The sequence below is a fragment of the Gigantopelta aegis genome, chromosome 4 (assembly GCF_016097555.1).
Source record: "Gigantopelta aegis isolate Gae_Host chromosome 4, Gae_host_genome, whole genome shotgun sequence".
Lineage (NCBI taxonomy): Eukaryota > Metazoa > Mollusca > Gastropoda > Neomphalida > Peltospiridae > Gigantopelta > Gigantopelta aegis.
The window spans coordinates 82751216-82775005 of record NC_054702.1 but is presented as its reverse complement, the minus strand read 5'-3'; the positions used below and the strand labels follow the sequence as shown (position 1 = coordinate 82775005).

The following is a 23790-nucleotide window of genomic DNA, read 5'->3' as shown; positions in this document are numbered from 1 at the left end:
CTATTTATACCTGTATAAATAGTGCTATTACAAAATGTATGCATATTATCACAATCATTTTACTCTAAATAAAAGTAATAATGCTGTTGTAAGTATTATTAGTCTTACATAATAAAAAAAATATGCTTGCACATGTCACTGTCAGATGCACATTATGTACTAATATGCAGTTTAAATATGTTTTATCGCTTATCCAGTGCATTAACAAGCTCAAGTAGGTTGTTTTTTTGTACTAAGAACTATAGATAATTAAACAATATATGGCATCTACATCTAAAACAAATCCAAAGAACTATATAAAGAATTTTAATATCTATGATGTCAAAGTACATAAAATAATAAACATTAAATGCAAATCTTCATTTTGTTATTTATAATATGATAAAACAGAGACAAAATAAGGAAGTATAATTTGTAAGGTTGGTAATTTTTATGTAGGGTAATTGTTATAATCTTCATTTGCCATATTCCAACTGACAATTTTAGCATTAGATTGACATTTAAACTTTTTGTTTCACTTTATAAACTGGTCAAACAATGTTTTGCTGTTAAATATGAGACAAATCTGTAACCTCTTTTAACTTTATTGATAAATCAGCTATGGCAAAACATGTTCAATATATGGTACTAAAACTTTAAACTTTAATTATGTTAAACTGGAAAAATACTTTTTGGGGGGTAAAATAAACATTGCTAGATCATTCACCAATACGTGTTTTATTGCTTACTTTATGTAAATAAAATTTTAAAAAGATACAGATATAAATAATATATAGAATATTTCTAATAAAAAAAAAAAATCTGAATCTGTTAATTACTATTAATGTACCCTCTGAAAAGCAAGATAACATTAAAATAATCAATATAATGTTGGTACCAGGTAATAGCCTACTACCACGTATAAAATTTATTAAATAAGAAAAGAAAGAATTGTTTTATTTAACGACACACTCAGCACATTTTATTTACGGTTATATGGCGTCAGACATATGGTTAAGGACCACACAGATTTTGAGAGGAAACCCACTGTCGCCACTACATGGGCTACTCTTTCCGATTAGCAGCGAGGGATCTTTTATTTGCACTTCCCACAGGCAGGATAGCACAAACCATGGCCTTTGTTGAACCAGTTATGGATCCACTGGTCGGTGCAAGTGGTTTACACCTACCCGTTGAGCCTTGCGGAGCACTCACTCAGGGTTTGGAGTCAGTATCTGGATTAAAAATCCCATGCCTCGACTGGGATCTGAACCCAGTACCTACCATCCTGTAGACCGGTGGCCTAACCACGACGCCACCGAGGCTGGTCTTATTAAATAAGAATGCAATACATTGCTATTTTTTCCTAAAGGGAACATATGTCTGTTCATATTAATGATAAAATTTATTGAAATTATTTTTGGTTGCTCTAATTAAGCTAATTGATCTAAATACAGTAGTAATGTCTATCATTATTTGCACTGTGGTATTTGTATTTCACTGAATTAAACCTGTGTTTTGCAGGGTGTGATGGTTGGTATGGGCCAGAAGGACAGCTATGTGGGAGATGAGGCTCAGTCCAAGAGAGGTATCCTCACCCTGAAGTACCCCATTGAGCACGGCATCGTAACCAACTGGGACGACATGGAGAAAGTGTGGCACCACACCTTCTACAACGAGCTCCGCATTGCCCCCGAGGAACACCCGGTCCTCCTCACAGAGGCACCCCTCAACCCCAAGGCCAACAGGGAGAGGATGACCCAGATCATGTTTGAGACCTTCAACTCGCCCGCCATGTACGTGGCCATCCAGGCAGTGCTATCCCTATACTCATCTGGCCGAACCACCGGCATCGTGCTTGACTCTGGAGATGGTGTCACCCACACAGTCCCCATCTACGAGGGTTATGCTCTTCCCCACGCCATCCTCCGTCTTGACATGGCCGGCCGGGACCTTACTGACTACCTCATGAAAATCCTCACTGAGCGCGGTTACTCTTTCGTCACAACTGCCGAGCGTGAAATCGTCCGAGATGTTAAGGAGAAACTCTGCTACGTCGCATTGGACTTCGAACTGGAGATGTCCACTGCTGCCACCACCTCTTCCCTGGAGAAGAGCTACGAGTTGCCCGACGGTCAGGTCATCACCATTGGCAACGAAAGGTTCAGGAGTCCTGAGTCTCTCTTCCAGCCATCCTTCCTTGGTATGGAGTCTGCTGGCATCCACGAGACCACGTATAACTCCATCATGAAGTGTGATGTTGACATCCGTAAGGACTTGTACGCCAACACCGTCCTGTCCGGCGGAACCACGATGTTCCCTGGTATTGCTGACAGGATGCAGAAGGAGATCACTGCCTTGGCTCCAGCCTCCATCAAGATCAAGGTGATTGCTCCACCAGAGAGGAAATACTCCGTCTGGATCGGCGGCTCAATCCTCGCTTCTCTGTCCACCTTCCAACAGATGTGGATCAGCAAGCAGGAGTATGATGAATCCGGCCCATCCATTGTGCACAGGAAGTGCTTCTAAGCTGCTGAATCTTGACTAAGACTGAAACAAATTGAATACACCAGTTCCGACTGTAGAATGATCTCCATTTAAAACGTTTTATTTTATTAGTATTTTTTTTTTTTTTACATCTGTTCACAAATCTTACCATGTGTATAGTGTGAAGAACATTCCCTAAACATCCCAAGAAACATTCTGGCGACTAATCATTATTCCATTATGACAGAAACGACAGTCTCAGTGTGAGTGTTTATTTTTTGTCAAAGAAAGCTAATGTGATATGACTATTTTTGTCCTGAGAAGTGTGCCTTGTAATGTCACAATAATTTATTTGTATATACATGTTCAAGCAGAATTACTTATTATTTTTACCTTTTACTTTTTGGTCATTTCGATAAAATAAGAAGCATATGATGGTTGAATAAATTATGTATTTCTGGAGTATGAATAGAGAATAATGGTGGTTTTGAGCTGTAGGATAGGTTTGTGACAGTGATAGTAGCAGCATGTTGTGGGTTTTAATTGGTAGCTATATTTCATTTCACAGCTATAAGTAGTTTTGTAGTTGTAGTCACCAACAGTTGTTACTGTAGAATAGTACTGGATTTAGATTATTTGTTTTTATTTCTTCCTTGGTTTAGTGCTAGATTTACCATTTCGAAAACTTTAACAGTTTAGCAGTAAAATACCTGTAGGTTAAGACCATAGTTTTAGTTTTGTTGATTAGTATCTAGTTAGCTGTATTTGTGTACATGTAGTTTAGGCCAAAATACAGCTAGCAGTAATGTAGTAGATAGGCTGCAATACAGCTAGCAGTAGTTATATAGTAGATAGGCTGCAATACATCTAGCAGTAGTTATATAGTAGATAGGCTGCAATACAGCTAGCAGTAATGTAGTAGATAGGCTGCAATACAGCTAGCAGTAGTTATGTAGTAGATAGGCTGCAATGCAGCTATCAGTAGTTATGTAGTAGATAGGCTGCAATACAGCTAGCAGTAGGTATGTAGTAGATAGGCTGTAATATAGATAGTGGTAGTTATGTAGTTTAGATGTAGATTGTAGTTTTAGTTGGGTAAGATAGAATACTTACTAATTATAGTTTTGTTGTGTAGGCTGAAATACAGCTAGCTGTAGTTGTGTAGTAGTCTTGGTCTAGATGATAGTTTTAGTGGTGTAGGCTGAAATACAGCTAGCTATAGTTGTGTAGTTTAGGTCTAGATGATAGTTTTAGTGGTGTAGGCTGAAATACAGCTAGCTAAAGTTGTGTAGTCTTGGTCTGTATGATAGTTTTAGTGGTGTAGGCTGAAATACAGCTAGCTATAGTTGTGTAGTTTAGGTCTAGATGATAGTTTTAGTGATGTAGGCTGAAATACAGCTAGCTATAGTTCTGTAGATAGGTCTAGATGATTTAGTGGTGTAGGCTGAAATACAGCTAGCTATAGTTGTGTAGTTTAGGTCTAGATGATAGTTTTAGTGGTGTAGGCTGAAATACAGCTAGCTATAGTTCTGTAGATAGGTCTAGATGATTTAGTGGTGTAGGCTGAAATACAGCTAGCTATAGTTGTGTAGTTTAGGTCTAGATGATAGTTTTAGTGGTGTAGGCTGAAATACAGCTAGCTATAGTTCTGTAGATTAGGTCTAGATGATTTAGTGGTGTAGGCTGAAATACAGCTAGTTATAGTTGTGTAGTTTAGGTCTAGATGATAGTTTTAGTGGTGTAGGCTGAAATACAGGTAGCTATAGTTCTGTATTTTAGTTCTAGATTATAGTTTTTAGTGACCACAGGGTATTTATTCATCTCCAGAAATACCAAATGTAACTATTAATGACAAACCATGAGGGTACAATTTTAGTTGTAATTTTGCATAATTTATGAACTGGAAAATGTATTTACTGACTAACAGGAACCACATTTTACCTTTCAAAACATTTCCCTCCCTCTGGTGCTAATAAACATTGTATATGAAAAACATTGTGTTCTGTTGATCTTTGTTTTGTTTTAACAAAAATTATTAAATGGTCGAATGAGCAATGCTTCAAGATGAACTTTGTTAATCAGAACATCACTAGGATCTAGCAAATGGATCTGCTTATTAATGTTTTAGTATAAATATTGTTGGTGATTTCTCTTTGTCAACTCCCTAAACATGTTATAACTACATTTATTATCCATAAGGTTCAACATAAAGATGAAGCACACATGCAATAACAAGTGTAATGACGTAATTTTGGGAAGCGATGTCATAACATGACGTTACTTCTCCAGTCCTAGCTCAGACTGTGCATTTGAAATATGACGTCATTTTGTCGTCTCCTTCATGTTGTGGCTGAAAGATTTTGAGTTGGGTCTTGTTATTCATAAAAAAAACAATATGAATAATATGGATAATAAAGAAATTATTACACTCGCGTGTGAGTCATACTAATTTTACAAAACTCGTATCAAGATTCATGTATTACCCTCACTCTTGCTCGGGCAATACAAAAATCCTGACACTCGTAAAATCAGTACGACACACAAGCTCGTATAATAATCTCTATTTATACTTCATTAGCCGTAAACATAATGCTGCATTGTCATTAAACTTACATTCATACATAATCATAAAGTTCATAGGTGTTACAAATATTTGTATATTTAGTGATGTTCCAATGATCGATTATAATCAAGAATTGATCGGTTTGGCTCGGCCGATGTGATGATCGACACTAAACTTCTGTGATCGATTGTTGTGATGGAATTTCTATAAATATATCTGTGTTGATTTTATATATATGCAAAGAAAACCGATATTGAATTGGTTTTAAAAGTAAAATAGAGTTATTTTTAATGGTTAATATAAGAGTAGGTTCATGGTTTTAATAGTTCAAATCCTTCTTGAGTTCACATTATTGTATCCAATTTTATTATCAAAAGTTGATTGGATGGTGCAAACTAATTATAACTGATCATCAATGATCAAAGTCCATCCAGGTATAATATTATACACATTTTATTCAAAGGGTAGGGGAGTTTACATTTTATGGAGAATTTTAAAAATATTAAAAATAAAATATAATAATAATCAGCATAATAAATGTATGTATAAATAATACTCCACTTATATATTACCATTTCTCTGCATTAGTCTCTAGTGGATGGAAACTAGCCTTGAGTTTTGATTAACATGATTGTTTTCACTGTTGATGGCAGTGGATTCATAAAATGTGAAACAACAGCAGGGATTTATCCAGGCATTCTGTGGTACTGAAAATGGGACACTTTCCCAAAACCAAGTGGCACTGAAAATATGTGTAAATATATTTTTTAATTACTAGTATCTATTTTAATTAATTTATAATTTAACAATAGCGCATTGCCATCATTCATTTGCCTAAAAAAATTCCAATTGTGATTAATTTGGGCTACTGTATTTTTCCCTAATCTCATCAGACATGGGACCCTGTCAGAAAAATCCAGGATGAATACCTGAACGCAGTGCACCAATTTTACAAAGCCTGTTTTAGACTTACACGTGTGTAACTACATACATTTACAATGCTTAAACACCTGCATTTAAGACAAACAGGCTTCGTAAATTCGACCCAGTATCTTAGTCTATATTTATGCCTAAATTCATTATTAAATTAGTAATATCCACTGTAATCAATGATGAAACTTGTCTGTAAAGGTCATACATGGATCCCCATAACTCTGTCAGCAATTGTCCCAGGCCTTAAACTACAGCTTACACTACTACAGGAATGACTTCGGATGTTGTTACATAAGATGACATTTATACATACCTTGTACTTTGTAAATTTGGTATCAGGAACCTGATTTACTAAAGACAGTGAAAAATGACTGGCAAGGATGATGTGATGCTGTTTGAGAGAGCGTTGTAAATTGGGCCCCAGCTGCTTTATTATTAAAAGCGCAGACCCTAGTTTTAACACAAAAAATTGACACCAAGTTTAGTTAATGTACAAACCTGTAACTCATTTGGATAAAGTTAAAATAGAATAAAAGAAGAGCCTGTGACATTGAAACCAGGAAATATTCTTGAAAATAGACTAGAACTCAAATCAATAACTGCTACTTCTCAGATGCATGTGCATTTTAAAAAATATTAAAAATGCATTTTTTGGTATTAGAAACACCAGGATGACCAGAAACACTTCGGTTCTACGGAAATGGATAATCTAAACAATAAAATATAAGTAATGTTTGATTTTAGTGATCCTAAACAGCTCTAATAGTGAAGAATATGCTGTAGTGTTTAAAAACTAGGGTATGTCCCTTTAACCAGATTTCTTATAGTTTCTTCTTATATTTAGGTCTGTATGTCAAAATATTTAAGTGCTAGATCAAGCAAATTCCATACACTCACTATGAATAAAGAACATTACAACTGTGTGCAAACTAACATTATAATGGCGCATTTGTTGAGATATTTGCACTGATGTCTATGCTGTTTCAGATATGATTACAATACTTTGTGATGAAAGCATTTTTACCCAACCCACCTCCCAAATTTTTTTTCATCCCTTCAGCATTTGTAATTTTGTTGATACATTAAATATAGACAATTCTTTGACAAACATATAATTTAAAATGTAAGAAAAGAAACCTGCTGCCATCACATCTAATTAACTTTTAATTTACAACACTCTCTTATATGTTGTAAATGTGCCCCATAAAATGGGGTTAATTCCACTCAAATTGATACACAATTTCTTATCCTATGATGTAAGCAACAAACACAATGTACTTAGTCAAAACAAATATGATATAAAAATCAACATTTATATTACATGGCAGGTGGCATGAGTCATACAGCCACTTGTAATATAATATACTGTAATGTATACATTTGTGTGACTTTGATAGACATAAACAGATATCAAAATTCAAAGCTGTTTAATAATCTGTATACACCAAATGACTGTTGAAAATAATAAAATAAGCAGAGATAAATGTTACAATAGCTGCATGGTGTGGTCAGATATGTCATACAATATTTTGCTGCTGGAATTGTAAATGTTTTATATTTGAAAACAAATTCAAAATAATATTAAAAGTTTAAAAAAAAAATAACATCACAGCCTGTTTGGTGTTATTCATATCACTTGCTAAATAGCAGGAGCAGTAACAAATAACACAAATTAATTTTCTTTAAAGCTGACCAATGAAACGTGAGCGTAAAAACACTGCAAGAGATTATTTTTGTGCTATCAATAAATAATGTATTTGACATTTAGTTACTGACAGAAATGGGAATAATTCTGGTAAAATTTGTATTTAAAACTCAATATCACTTTAAAAGTTTAAAATAATTATTAATTAAAATAAAACGTGTTTATATGATTGACGTAATTTTGTTATTAGGTACACAAATAAATGATGATTTAAAGTATATGTACTTGTACTCTATAAGCACTGACCTATAAACATAATACCATAAATGTATTAATATATATATATATATATATATATATATATATATATATATATATATATATATATATATATATTTTATTATTTTATTTTTTATTTTTTTTATTTTTTAAATCTGGATAACATGAGTTAAACATAAATTTTATTTTATTTATTTTATATAACGACACCCAGTACATTGTTTATTTATTATTTATTTGTAAGTGAATTACAAGTCTTAAAAAAATACTTTGATGAATTATTAGTCTATCAGGGTTTTATATCTCATTAATTTGGGCACAACTGGTGTTTTGTCTGTTCTGAGCACTCTGAGATGTTGTTATTATAGTAATGTTAACATTTGGTAAAGATGTTGCTAAAATGCATTTCAAGTTATATCTGTCAAATTAAGCTTAATATTTCAGTAATATTGAGGTAAAACTATTTTGAGGTTTGCATGTAACATTGTTTATGCTCAGTTTGGGCATACATATTTTTGGCACATTGTTTATCGCCTCAACTTTGGTGCAGTCAAAAACATACCACAGCCTTTGATATACCAGTTATAGTTGAGATGGAAGAAAAAGCCTATTGGGTCCACTGAGAGGATTCAATGTTACAACCCAAGCACCTCTAATAAATGTTCTACCAAGTAAGGTAGATCCCATCCTCGAGCACATGGCCAACCAATTAGTGAGATGAGACTCAGTTGGAATGAAGCTGCAACATACCCCATGCCCCAGGATTCTATGAAATCCTACTTAGGGAAGAAGAAATCTGATATCAAAGGTTTAGGCTTAAACAATGCTGACTAAATAACAATAACCTCTGATTGAATGTCTTGTTTTTCATCAAACTTTACAAGCTCAGTAGTATTAATTGATGATTAAATGATTTTATGTTGGCTGAGGATGGATTTTCTTTGGCATTGTAAATAGAGAATAATACATGAGCGGCGGTTAGATACCATTTATCTTACAACAAGTTGTTTTAAAATGTATTTAACGAGCAAAAGCGAGTTTGATGCGTTTCTAAACAACAAGTTGTAAGATGAATGGTATCTAATGGACACAAATGTATTATTCTATTTCTTACATATCCTCAAAAACCAGGTTTGAAGCAAATTTTAACATATTGTTTTAGTAAAAGTCATTTACAGCCCTTGCACTTGTAGCTAACTTACGTGTCACTGACAAATGATTGTCAGGTTAATTATATATGTCACAGTGTAATCAATTTTGATCATGCTGTTGTTTCATTGGATGTATGCATTGGTGACCTGGTTATCACCATGAAGCAGCCAGTCCTACATGTCTTGAAATTGTTAACATACCGGTACATACATGTGTAAACAAGTATGTGTTTTAAAACATAACAAATGATGTTTTCACCAACGGGTGTGTAAGAAATTGTGTTTATTTATTGCATCAAATGAGATCAAATAGGAATCGCAGTGGCTGTGTAAATATCTGTGAAGATGGCTTGTTCGCCACAAGTTATTTTTTCATGTTAAAATATGCACATGGGCATAGTAATTATAATACAGTCTTATACTGATTGTCATTTTCTTATACATGTATTTTAATACAGGTTTTATTAAAATATTTGTAATGTCTATTAAAACATGTATACGACCAGCAAACTCACACAAAAAATTATATTTTGAGAATCCATCCCAGTCTTGCAAAAAAGGAGCATTTTCAAACCTGTGTTATATACTGATAGTGGTACAGTGTATATAATAGTTTTGCCAGTGCATGTTCTAATTTAACTTCTCTGTATTTGTTAAAATCACGTTATTTAGTGATAACCATGTGCTGGCGTGTCTGTGGAAAAGGTAATATTTGAAAAGGATAACTTGTGTGGCAACAGTCAATTCATAAAGATAACTAATACATGTAAAACAGTTGACATTGCTTCCATTTTCTTCTACAAAAAAATATGTATACAAAGCTAAATGTTGGCCAGATATTGTACTAAATTGTATTTCATTAATTTAGGCAGCATTTTGTTCAGTATGTTGTCATGATTTGCAATGCAAATTTTAGAGATCACTATGCAATTTTAAAACATTAAACAGTAGTTGCTAATAAATTTTCACATGATTAGAAATATAGCTAATCAAGATTTTGAAAACCAAGTTATTGTAGTACTTGCATAGAAGTATGTTTATTTAGTTATTTTAAGTTATTACTTGATGTACCAATAAATGTGTATTTCTGTGTTCATCAAACAATATTTATTAATGGTGCATGTACACATATACTTGGCAGAGCTGTAACAGTAGTGAGGGAATGTTTGTTGTGTGTGCACATGTACAATATAGGTAGTGTGGTCATGTGGCAGGCCATATACCAGCACGCTGGCTGATACAAGCTGTTAGCCCCAGACGATTAGCATCATCGAGTTTGCGACACCACACACACACAACCACATGTCTGCCAGGCTTCTGGAGCACAATCACATTCACCTTGTATGGCCAGGCTCTGTCGCAGATACTACTTAGTAATTAGACCACATACGCTGATACACATGTATCACAGAATATAGATTTAGAATTATCAAAAATATACAGAGTGTGTCAACATGAAGTCTTATATTTTTCATTTATGTTTGAGAAACAGTATGTTGCTATTTTGTTTATTGTACAAATATATTTTTGTGTTTATGTATTTATATATAAATGCATCTTTTTTCTGCTATAAGTTTTGTAAAATTAATATTGATATGTATTAACATTTGTCATTTAGTTTATTATTATTATTTTTTTTTTTATATATTTTTATACATATACGTACCAGTATGTATATGTAGTTTATGTAGTTCATTTATTTACCTTTTTGTGTGATGATTAATAAATCTTATGATGCTGTCATCCTATAGCCTTTAGACATTACACTTGAGCAGTAATGATACACTTGATGTCATTTGACTGACAGAGAATGATATGTTTATTAGTGTGTTGGCTGTTGATTATTATACTACAATTTGTTTTTATTTAAAGTTATTACAGTTAAAAAAAAGAAAAGAAAAAAGTATCTCTCTTGTCTGGTTAGAGGATACAGTTTTGGCAAAATATTTATTATTATTTTGTTACGAAAACCCAGAACAAAAAGTTAAAAACATAATAACAACTGTTTTGTATAGGAGAGAACTGTTTGTTGAATACCACAACAGCACATATTAAAAATACAGCTCTTTGGTGTCTTAACATATATACTCTTCAAAAAAAGTAGAGGAACATGAAATATTAATCTTAATATCAACTATTAGACCGAACATACGTTTTGACCACAGACATCCTAGTAAAGAACATTCAGGTCTGTTTATCAACACACCGAAACACATTCCGTAGTTTGCACGTGCGTGGGGTGTCATTCTCGATTTTGACAATTTCCATGAAGGTTGATGTGGAACATTATTTCTGTCAATCTTTTATATTCTGTTGATCATACAGTTTTTATTGTTTTGTTTTTAGTCATTTTTATTGTTTGAATTTGCGATTTACTGATAAAAAAAACCCGTCAAGTTTCAAATTTCACTTTTAACCCCAATCGTCCTTCAAGATCTTTGGTGGTCACAAAACCTACTGTAATACTGAACTACCAATTAATTCACTATTATCATATAACCATTCTCCACAGCTAATATACCTTACAATTTTGGCAGTTGTAAATTCTTATTAGAGTTCCCCTACTTTTTTGAAGAGTATAGTTATTATGACACTTAATTTGGTCTCCATAGTGAGATGTGAAATCTGCTGCTCTGCCACATAGATTACTGAATAGAACCTGGTATTATCTTTCCACGGCCAGGTTGCTTGAAATGGGTAAAAACAATTCTTACACACCTATTGGTGAGAACACCATTCGCTATTTATGATATCACATACTAATAATACATATGTGTAATAACTATTTAAAGACAAATGACTGGCTGCTCCTAGGCAATGATCCAGTTATGACACCCTTAACATCCAGTGACAAAAAAGCACAATTGGAATAGATTTGTTGTGACATATAGGTTAACCTGAAATTAATTAGTTTGTGATGGCTACAAGCACAAGGGCTATAAATAGGTTTCAGTTGGTAAAGATATTTAAATTTGTTTAAAACCTGGTTTTTGAGGATATATAAGAAATAGAATACTACATTTATGTCCCTGACATACCATCTATCTTAAACTTGTTTAAACTTGTATCCAACTCACTTTCTCTCATTAGATTGTTTTAAAACAGCTCATTGTAAGATAAATACATGTAGTATCTAGTGGCCACTCATATAGTATTCACTGTATCTACCAGGGGGTGAGGGATTGATTCTGTGACCCATTGCACCTCCATTGAGTGCTCAATCACAGAGCTTCATCTGACCATCAGCTATGTGAAAATACATGTTTTTGATAATTTACATATTGTCTTTGTTGTTGTAGGGACTGGGATATAGCTCAGTGGTAAAGCGTTCGCCTGATGCGTATCAGTCTGCGATCGATCCCTGTCAGTGTGACCTTTGGACAATTACTCGTTTCAGCCAGTGCACCACGCCTGGTATATAAAAGGCTGTGGTATTTGCTATCCTGTCTGGGATAGTGCATATAAAAGATCCTTTGCTACTAATGGGGAAAATGTAGCGGGGTTCTTCTCTAAAACTATGAGTCAGAATTAGCAAATGTTTGACATCCACTTGCCGATGATTAATAAATCAATGTGCTCTTGTGGTGTTGTTAAACAAAACAAACTCACCATCAGCTTTGTGAAAATACATGTTTTTGATAATTGTTTTTGTTGTTGCAGGAGATACCACAGAGTTTGTGGTATTTGTCGGTCACCCTCCACAGACGTCAGCGTCCTTTGTTACAGCTTATGGAACAAGAACTACAGAGAGAGAAAGAAAACAGACTTCCACAGGCTGGTGGTAAGTAGCTGTATAGTTGTTTTTAGATGTTAGTATATCGTCATTATGTCATACTGGGGTCGAGACGTAGTACAGTGGTAAAGTGCTCACTTGATGCATGGTCGGTTTGGTCTATTTCTCGCTCCAGCCAGTGCACCACGACTGGTACATCAAAGGCCGTGGTATGTACTATCCTGTCTATGGGATGGTGCATATAAAAGATCCCTTGCTGCCAATCGAAAAGAGTAGCCCATGAAGTGGCGACAGCGGGTTTCCTCCTTCAATATCTGTGTGGTTCTTAACCATATGTCTGATGCCATATAACCGTAAATAAAATGTGTTGAGTGCGTATTTCATATCCAAAAGAGTGAGATACTTAATAAAGTTTCAGGTTCGGACCTGAAGTATCTTAAGTAAAAACAAACAGTATGAGAGAATTGTCATAAAACAAAAAGAAACAGATCTTGAATTGTTCTAAATTTAATGTTGTTTTTTTGTTTTTGTTTTTTTAGAAACTTTGTTAAGCCGTTACCTGAGCTGTCACCAGTTTACTGAATTTTACCTGGATAGCATGTTCAAGTATGGAGATGACAACAGACTACCCAGAGAGGTATATAATTGTTATTTAAATGCAATGTGCATAATATACAATGTATATTTAATAAGACTACGGTAAAATAAAACTACTTGTTTAGTAATAATAAGATGTAAGAAATGGTGCTTATTTTTGCTATTAAGCTTTTTATATCTTTCACTTATATCTGCTGAAATATTAAAAATATTAAAGAATATTTAAAGAATATTTAAAGAATAAAAATAGTCTGTTCAGTTCTGTGACGTGTGCCATAAATATAATCAGTAATTTGGCTACTTTGTCATTATCTGCCTCTTAAAATTAATTCGAATTTCATGTTGTACAGTAATCATGAAATATTGAGGTGGGTTAGGGGTGGGGGTTAAATGTTCAACTATTTGCTTAGAAATCAGTTTTGTTTTCCACAGATGTTATTTTAAAACACCAGCATCTTGTTTCTGATTGACTTCTTATTATTAATGACTTTGTCATTTTAAAATTTAATGTTTCAGATATTTAAATGTCCCAATGTGAAGTATTTATCCCTGAAGTACAACAGTTTGGACCATATTCCCGCTGATATTGGTCGGATGTCGAAGCTGGAATACCTGGCCCTGACCAACAACAAACTACAGGTCCACTCCCTGCCACACACCCTCATCTTCTGCAAGAATCTCAAAACCGTTCTTCTGGACAACAACCTGCTGGACGCTCTTCCGGGATTCCTCTTGCAGATGCCTTCCATCGAGACAGTGCATCGTCACGGCAACCACAACTACTTCAAGGCCACGTTTATGTGGTACCACACTGACGTGAACTACCGCATAATCCCGATAGCCGGGAGCATGGACCCGATGTTTCACCACCAGTACGAGAGTCTTCAGTTCTGGGCAGCCAAGACGCTGATCGGCTTCAAGAAGGACTTCTTCAGTGACGAGCGCGTGGCCCATGGCCTGAAGGACTACATCGCCGACATCTACGACATGTTCCACATCTGCCACTACTGCAACAAGGCCTGTCTGGCTCATTTACATGGTAGGACATTCATGAGTTTATAGTCGTGCTGGGGCGTGATTTAGCTCAGTCAGTTGAGTCCTCGCCTGAGGTGCTTGTGTCGCAGGATTGAACCACCTCGGTGGATCCATTCAACTAACTAGGTTTTTTAATGTTCTAACCAGTCTACGTACCACAACTGGTGAAAGTCCTTGGTATGTGCTTTCCTGCCTGGGAAAGTGCATATAAAAGATCCTTTGCTACTAATGGAAACATGTAGCGGGTTTCCTCTATAAGACTCTATGTCAGAGTTATCAAATGTTTGACATCCAGTAGCCAATGATTAATAAATCAATGGGCTCTAGTGGTGTTGTTAAACAAAACAAACAAACTTTTTATAGTCTTGTTGAGTTTACTTTTAGCCTTTATTCTCATGTCTGGTAACAGGTTTGATCCACCATCTTACATCAAAGTTAAAGTTTGTTTTTGTAAAGTGTTTAAGGACACCACTAGAGCACATTAATTTATTAATCATCGGCTATTAGATGTCAAAGATTTGGTCAGTTTGACTTATAGTCTTAGAGAGGAAACATGCCATTTTTTTATTAGTACCAAGGGGTCTTTTATATGTACCATCCCACAGACAGGATAACACATACCATGGTCATTGATATGTCAGTCATTGTGCACTGGATGGAACTAAAATCTGTTGAAGATGTGTTGTGGGCATGTTGATGTCACCCAGTAGTAAAATGCTCGCCTGATGCATGGTCAGTCTAGGATCCATTCCTATCAATGGACCCATTAGGATATTTCTTGTTCCAGCCAGTGCACCATGACTGGTATAACAAAGGTATGTGCTATCCTGTCTGGGATAGTGCATGTAAAAAATCCCTTGCTACTAATGGAAAATGTAGGTTTCCTCTCAAAGACTATATCAGTATTACCAATTGTTAGATATCTAATAGCTGATGATTAGTAAATCAATGTGCTCTAGTGGTATTGTTAAACAATACAAACTTTGTTCTTTCTTTTCTAGACATATGAATCCTCCAATAACATGTTAAGCAAATACTGTTAAATCATTTGTCTAGATGGTTGGTTGGTGGGTGGATATGAATGGGTTGGTGGATTTATTTGGGAGTGGATGGGTTGAAAAGTGGGTAGATGAATGGACTAGGGTTGATGGAAAGCTTAATTTTAAAATTGCAATAATTATTCAGCACTACAAATGAAAATGTTTTCTTTTGAAAATCAATCTATTGTTATGTAAATGTCCACTGTTAGTCCTTTATTCAAGGTGTATTTTTGCAGTGTAATGTTATGTAACACATAAAATATGTTCATTTCTTCCTATCAGGTTACAAAGTGATTACCTTCAAAAATCCTTATCTCGGAAACACATGTGTTCCATTTCAACACTGGGCATGCTCAAAAGAATGTGCCGAGAAACTGGAAGTTCCTGCTAGGAAGGAACAGATTGCAGCGGCAATGAAACTGGATGAAAAGTATGATGAATATGTAAATGAATGTCAGCTACACTTCCACTCCCATCGGACACGGTTACCCTGTGGTGCAAAGACAATGTACGACGAGTGTCAACCCCCAAGTCAGCATCTTGATGAATCCAGTGCGCAAAACACTCCCAAGAAAAAACACAGCACCAGGTGTGTTTGTGTTGTGTCATAGTATAGGATATGATCTCTCCAGCATTACACAGTGCCTATTTTCATAGTTGGGACTCTTATACATAATAAATAGAACTGTACCCCATTCCTGCCAATATTTTAAGTGTTTTTAGTCAGTAATTTCAGTTTGGCTTGACATTTAAAAAAAACCCCAACTATTTTGCAAATGACAAATATATGCTATTTATAATGCAGGTTGTAATAACATTTGACAATATATAAATAAAACAGCTATGCTTACACATGGTGAAAAATGTCATCTACTCATGAAGTTTGAAGTTATGTTTTCTTGATTAATTTATCCTGTTAAACTCTGTATTTCATTACTAGTTTACTAGATTTGTCTTCTAGTTTGAGATCTGTTTTGTAGAATTGAAAAAAAAGAAGATTTTTTTTTTTTTTTACACTTGATGAGCAGGTGACATTTTATTTATGCCAGGATAATTGTTTTCCCAATTTGTAAATAAAAAATATAACTTTTCTATTTAGACAAACTAAAATTATTGACACAAAGCACTTGAAATATTTGCCGAACTTGGGTACAGTTTGATTTTACTGCAGGTGTCTTCCACTTTTTGCATGTGGCCTCTGCAACATAAAATAGTTTGAATCGGATGTTGAAAATGGGTTGGGTTTTTCAATTTGAATTGGGTCTGCCTTGGACTACAACATGGAACAGCTCCAAGTGAAAATGTATTGCATTTTGAGGTCCATCAGTGTAATTTTGTAGTCAACATTTCATTAATCAGTTACAGTTGTGTAATTATGCACTCTCTACTCAGCCCTCCCTCCAATTACTACCAAAATAGTAGAAGGACTAGTAATCTGTTAATTACCAGTTCGAACAGATAATACTGTTTGAAAGATCTAATCCTTAAAATGATTTGGTTTTAGTGCTTTGTTTTTATAATGATCAATACTGAATATATGTATTGCTCATTATTCACTATTATTATTGTTTTATAGGTATGTCCATATAAATAACTGTACTTACATTACAAACTTTGAAAATAATTGCGGTAATAAAATTTTTGTAGCAGTGGATTGATCGATAAACATATAATTAAATTATAGGAAAAAACTCTGGGTTATATAAGGTAAATCGTCTTCCATATAATTGCACACGAGAGCTATCAGCTGAGCAAAAAGTGATTTGAGACTTTATGTGAAGGTGATTTTGCTGAGTTTTTCTCCTCATGTGGTCATGCAGAAAGTATCTCTCATGTTTGATATTTTTGGCCAAAATAGCACCTTTTGCAGGCTACATTATCTGTCAGCTGAGGTAAATTTTTCACCTGATAAATGGAAACATGAAAATTGTGTGATGTCGTTGTGACAGTCATAAGCCAACTAGTTCAGCACTTAGCATATTGTGTGCAGTGAAATTCTAACAGGTGAGCAGAAAGTCTCAAATAACCTTTTGCTCAGTTGATAGCTCGATCTTGTGTGCGGGAGGCTTAAAATTAGAAACCAAATTAACAAAGGGGTAATATGGTCATTGTGTCCTGGATATAATCATCATTCATTGATCCCCCACCCCTTCCTGCCCCGGAACCACCCACTGGCTATGTCATAGGCTGGACCCGTGGTAGGCATGCCTGAACCTTTATTGGGCACGTAATTAGAGTTCCCATTCCCATCATTCATTGTGTAAAGCATTTTCGCAAGCCACCGTATGATTCCATACAGTATACGACATTACAAAATGAAGTATACTGTATGGAATGGTAGCTTGGCTTGCGAAGATGTGTGTGAAGCTGTGTTACAGTATGATTGGCCCTTGGCTAAGTAAACTGTCTTTTTAAGGCAGACCTTCCAAGCCTGACCACTTTACTCTACCAAACTACTCAGATACAGTGTGAATTATAGCGATTTGTTTTGAAATATACAAACTGAAGTAAGATTGTTCTGAACTTTGACGTAAAACATTGCATTAGGGCCCCATTTTACAAAATGGTCTTAGCACCAAGAAACCGTAAGTGCATAACTACCTTATAGTCTTAAACACTTAAGGTGATCGTAGCACTAAGATCACTTTGTAAAACAGGGCCCAGATCTTTATGTATATACTGTTGTGGATGCTATTTTCTAAACTATATGTTCATAATATACTGTGAAAGCTTTTGTCTTGCTCCATTTTCATCAATGATTAATGAAATTACCAGTAGCTAGTTCCATACACTGTGATATTTGAAAGTCTGTTGATATTTGCTGTACAGATTGTGAATACATGTGCAATTGTATATGTCACGTTTATTGTGTGAATGTTTTGAGTGTGTAAATATTGACTGGGTTGTGTCAGAATGATGTCATAAAAAAAAGATCTCAAATGACTGATGTCTGCTCACTTTGATGAACTGTTTCGATTAGACAAAACTCTTTTCAATTTTTTGTTTTTTTCCCACTTTATTGTGTCAAAACCTGATGTTTTACTTATTCGATAACTTCCTCAAATTAAATTTTATTTTAGTGTACAGGAAGTATTTTGGCATACAAGTGGGTATGTAAATACCAGTTGCTTTGTGTCTTGGTTTTTCAACATTACCTGACCCCCCCCCCCCCCCCCCCCACCCCCCACCTCAATCATACTTACATGATCATTTATTGTAGATATTTGTAAAATAAATTGCTTTATCATTTTACCCACCTAGGTTGACCCATCCATTACCTCATGAAAAAAAGTAAAAGCAATAAAAAGCAGATCCAAACAATTAGTGATGTTTTACTTTTGTAAAGTTCACTATAAATATGTTACGTTACAACAGAGTCATTTCAAGCAGTTAACAAATATTTCATCATTATGATCTGTTTCTGATTTTGATCATTTTCAATTGTAGTCGAGTGTTTTTTAGTTGTTATAACTTTTACCTTGATTTATCAAAATACCTCTATGTATTGTTTACAGTTTGAATATAAAAAATGTTTAAATCATATGCATTTAAAACTAGATTTGGAATAACAACTAAAAATATTAGATAAAAGTCAAATGTTATTTCAGTACACAAAACTAAGTAGCTATTTTGTGTCTTGTTAAGAACTTCTGTCCTGACAAATCTGCTGGACACTGCTTCTCAAAGTATTGGTTTGAATAAAATTAACATTAATATGTTGATTTACCCATATTTGTAAAATCAGATTTAATAAAATAGCTCATTTGTTACTTGTAATATAGCACTCATAACATGTAAGAAAAGATATTCTCTCATCATCGGGTATATGGGACAGAACTATCCCATGAAAGAAAGCTATATAAGAATTTTGATGGTGATGTGAGGTTATCAGACAACAATTTTAACACAATATTTTGTTACTAAAACCTTCATTTATAAAAGCTACCTTGTTAATTTATAGTGTTAAATTACTTTTAAAACATGAAACAAACATCATGGCAAATACGATAATGTAGTTTATTTATGATAAAATGGTGAAATAAAAAAGTTACTTTTTCAGCCATCTTGGTCTGTTCGTGTAAAATAATAGTTTATTTACTGAATGGTTGAGAGAAAAAGACTCCATCATATGCGGTCATTTGAGATAGAAACAGTATACCCTCAGTGGTGAAAATTTTAAACTTTGGGACTTGGCAAGCCTCATCCTAGGTTGACATTTCCACCACCTTGTGTGTACGTTTCTATTCCACATGACAGCATATGATGGAGTCCTATAATAAATATTTTAATATATAATATTTTTATCATAAAATTCTATAAAGATGTTGATAACTTCAATAGCCCAATGGGCCCACTGACGGGGATCGATCCCAAATCGACCGTGCATAAAGCTAGCCCTTCCCACTGGGCTAAGGCCCACGGCCTCTATATTAGTCAGATACTTATTTATATTTGTACATCATGGACTACTTAAACATACACATAATGAAAGTCATAATTTACTACAGATGTGGGCATTTTGTACACATCTTAAATTTATAGTTTTAAATAATGCAATATATGTATAATGTCAGATATATGCAATACATTATTGTTACAGCAGTGAGCAGTTGTAAAGGCTAGATTATAGTTCTGATTCTCGTTTGTGTATGGTTTACTGTAGTCATAATTCAGAATGTGGGATTGCTTCAAACTGTAAGCAGCATCTCATGAATTGTTTAAACACTGTTCAAGTTATTTTTGTAATGTTTTACAATGTGTTTAGTTCATTTAGTCTGTGAGAAAGTGTGTACCTGCAACATGTTTTACATGAGCGTTTCATAAAAAAGCCTGTTGATATTAATGGTAAAAGTTAAAACCGATATTCCACTTTTGTTTGTTTAAATGGATGTATTGATACTGTTCATTTATCCATTTTGAAATCATTACATTTTTGTATGGCTATTCTGCAATAAAGTCTATGTTTGCAAATGGTGTTTTGTTGGGGTTTTTTCACCTAATTTCTCTCACATATCAACAATGTTACACTATTGTTCTAGGTGTACTGTAGATTATTTTTCAAGAATCAACCCTTGAGAAACAATGCAATTTGAACTTTTTACATGTTCATGTCAGGGATTCGAACCCATTATTGACAGAACTTGTACATTCTAAACAAGTACAATGCTTTAACCCACGAGGCCAAACATTTGCACCATCAAATAAACATGTAATTTAAACCCGATACTAGTGATAGTAATATATTTTGGTGAAATTGTCAGAAAATAAATAGGAAATTTGAGATTACGTTTAACACGTGCATCACAATTAATACCTGCCATCCACTGCTGACAATTTACTGACCACATCATTCAGGTTTGGTTCGAAAGTATCCATTAGTTCTTAGGTTATTAGTTTTGAAAATATTCTTCACCATTTTAACCAATATTTTCATTAAAAAAAAGATAAAATAGGAAGTTAATAGCAGTCGCATGTTTTTATAATGAATAATGTATTAAGTTGGAAAATATGCACTGTGTAGATTCATGAAAAAGAATCAACTTGCTCAAACATGGTTTATGAATTATTTTTCATGAATCTACACCACCTCGTACATTATCCATTACACATTTCGAAGTTCATGTATCAAAAGAAAGAAATGTTTTATTTAACAATGCATTCAACACATTTTACTTCATGGGCTACTCTTCGATTAGCAGCAAGGGATCTTTTATATGCACAATCCCACAGACAGGATAGCACATACCACAGCCTTTAATGTATCGGTCATGGTGCACTAGCTGGATGTATCGGAAGAAGGCAGGCCAAAAGACAATACTGTTTAATAAATAAGACGATACTTGTATGATTGTAAAATAATATTTATTTAACAAATTTCAAACATTCACCCAATAATCACAAATATGATAGTTATGATGGACTGGTTTAAACTGCTGTAACCCTCAATTTGGTAGCCATATTTTGGCAAAAACACATGCTATATACATTTGTTTTAAATACAGAAACGATGGTTTATAGGGCACCAAACAACATCAATATTGCAACTAATTGTACACATGTGCTATCTTAATAATTAAAACCTAAGATAATGAGACATAAACAGTACAATACCAAACATGAACATTTCATAAAATGGCTGCCAGTTCTTTTAACATAAATTTACAAATAGAACATGATTACAGTTGGTACAGTAAATTCCTTTGTCCAATGTTTGACATAGTTTTACTCTGTGACTGCAATGCTTTACCATGACCACTGATGATTCTATTTTATCCACATATAAAAACTATTCAAATTTATTCTTATCAAGGATTGTAATGAAACATGTCTGAATGTTTTAATAGCAACCATGTTGACCAGCACCAAATTCACAGGATTGGTAATGGACATGTCAAATGTAGGCCCATCAAGCTGTCCTCAAGGCAAGGCACTCATTTTGATGGCACCATGATGTAGTGGATGTTAAGTTTTAAGGACAACTAGTACTGGATTACAGTCTTGCCCATAGCAGAGAGATGTTATTCAAGATACCAGTACCACCACCTCTGGCTGAAACACTCTAAACTGATTCTCAAACTTTTTATTGTGTTATATGTAATGTGATTGAATCCTCAATTTTGATGTCTCAAGAATTCTTTTAACAAACATTTTTGTGTTTCTTGCAATGTTTTACATCAAGATTTTTTGAGCCAATTTAAAATCCAAAAAAGGTAAGTCTTCTGGGTATCATTTTGGTAAAACATTTGAAAATTTGAATTGTTTCTTGTTTAATTAAATATAACTGACAGATGTCGTTCTACGATTTTGTTAAATATAAATTACTACAATGTCAATAATTCTTTTGAAAGTGAAGGCCATACAAAATATCAAGCAGTCACAGTTACAAGTTTAATATAAATGTAATATTTGGTATATTATGATTATTACATAAATATCTGTACAATATATTTTTTAAAATCAATTTGGAAATTCGTTGTCACCATGTTGACGTTTGAATATTGAAAACTTATTGAAAAGCTTATACACAGTAACTTATGGTATATATTATTAAACTTGGAATTAAAACAATAAGTGAACAGCTTAAGTTTCAATAAATAAACCGGTTATCCAAATATATACAGCAATTGTCCAACTATCAAACTGCCATCATAATGTATTCCACAATATACAATTTACCATGCTAAACCTTTATATTTTTTGACAAAAAGACATGGATCAACATGATCACCGACACATTAAATATACCATCAATCCCTGAAATAAGTTACTCAATAAATAAATAGTACTTTAGTTCACTTACATTACCATGTAACATCAAACTGTCCATAAAGTACCCCAAAAAACTAGACTATATGAGTAAACATCTTTTTGTATTTTAAAAACAGCTGTCAAACAAATAAATCTCAAATGCCCTTTACAGCCAGGTGTAAAACAAGGGTTTTTTTTTCATTGAAGGTTTGCCTGTATCCACCATTGCTATATGCCACAATCCATTATTGCATAAAGAAGTGAACTTTTATACCCATGCATACCCAGATACTCTGCTATTTACAATAATGTACATTAAAATGCATTACATTTCAAATACAGTGCACCCTGTCCAAACCAGCACCTGTGTAAACCAGATTTTTGTGTAACCTGGCATGATCATATAGTCCCATTCAGTGGCAACAGCTTAAATAATTGTTTGTCTAATGAGACGCAGTGTACCCAAGTTCATTTTGTCAGACACCCTTGAATCTGGTCTAAAACAGAGACAACTGTACATTAAATTTTGAATATAGTTTATTTATTTTTGCATAAATAAAGACTGATTCATGGGTCATCATCTCGATCCCAAGACGTCTTTCAGAATTGCACTGGCATTCTGAGGGGTTGATCGACCAGAACTCGACCGACTTATGGACTCCTCTGACATTGGCTGGAACAGTGGCAGAGCCGATGGTGTGCCGCTAGCCATGAGAATGTGTGACGTTGGTGTGGACGCTTGGTGTCCCACGTGCAGTGGCATGGAGACGTGTCGCGGAGCAGTGAAAGGGTTAAATGCAGGCTTGTGGGCTTCCTTCTCTTTGTGCTTTTCCTGCAGTTCTCGAGCCATGTCCTCGGCAGGGAGGCGGACGGGTGGGAGCGGTGGAGACGATTCTCTCTCCAAAAACTTGACAAACAGCTGAGAGAAAGACTGAAAGGTGAGGAAGATTTCAGTTATGGCAAGTATAAGCATTTGAGGAAACTTAACCAGATGTAAACTTATATTTTTGGTTGAGATAATATATGAATGAATGAATGAATGAATGAATGTATGTTTAACAACATCCCATCATAAAAAATATATAAGTTATTGGATGTCA

General features: G+C 34.2%; 2 protein-coding genes across 5 annotated transcripts in view; one reads left to right on the top strand and one right to left on the bottom strand.

Annotated features, from left to right (window-relative positions):
* The window catches only part of LOC121371222 (actin, clone 302-like), a 28966-nt gene extending 8553 nt beyond the window's left edge, over positions 1-20413 (top strand). Inside the window, exons 2-5 of one of the 2 annotated variants that reach the window (XM_041496951.1) lie at positions 12698-12818; positions 13310-13407; positions 13884-14406; positions 15725-20413. In XM_041496951.1, coding sequence (XP_041352885.1) covers positions 12698-12818; positions 13310-13407; positions 13884-14406; positions 15725-16053 — 1071 coding nt within the window. In that variant the 3' untranslated portion in view covers positions 16054-20413. Of the gene's footprint in view, positions 1-1503; positions 4451-12697; positions 12819-13309; positions 13408-13883; positions 14407-15724 lie in introns of those variants that run through there. The other variant, XM_041496952.1, reaches the window with a different exon arrangement.
* An 874-nt stretch (positions 20414-21287) lies between these two features.
* The window catches only part of LOC121371218 (thyroid receptor-interacting protein 11-like), a 73164-nt gene continuing 70661 nt past the window's right edge, over positions 21288-23790 (bottom strand). For all 3 annotated transcript variants that reach the window (XM_041496948.1, XM_041496949.1, XM_041496950.1), the window contains one exon: positions 21288-23621. In XM_041496948.1, coding sequence (XP_041352882.1) covers positions 23268-23621 — 354 coding nt within the window. In that variant the 3' untranslated portion in view covers positions 21288-23267. The remainder of the gene's footprint in view (positions 23622-23790) is intronic.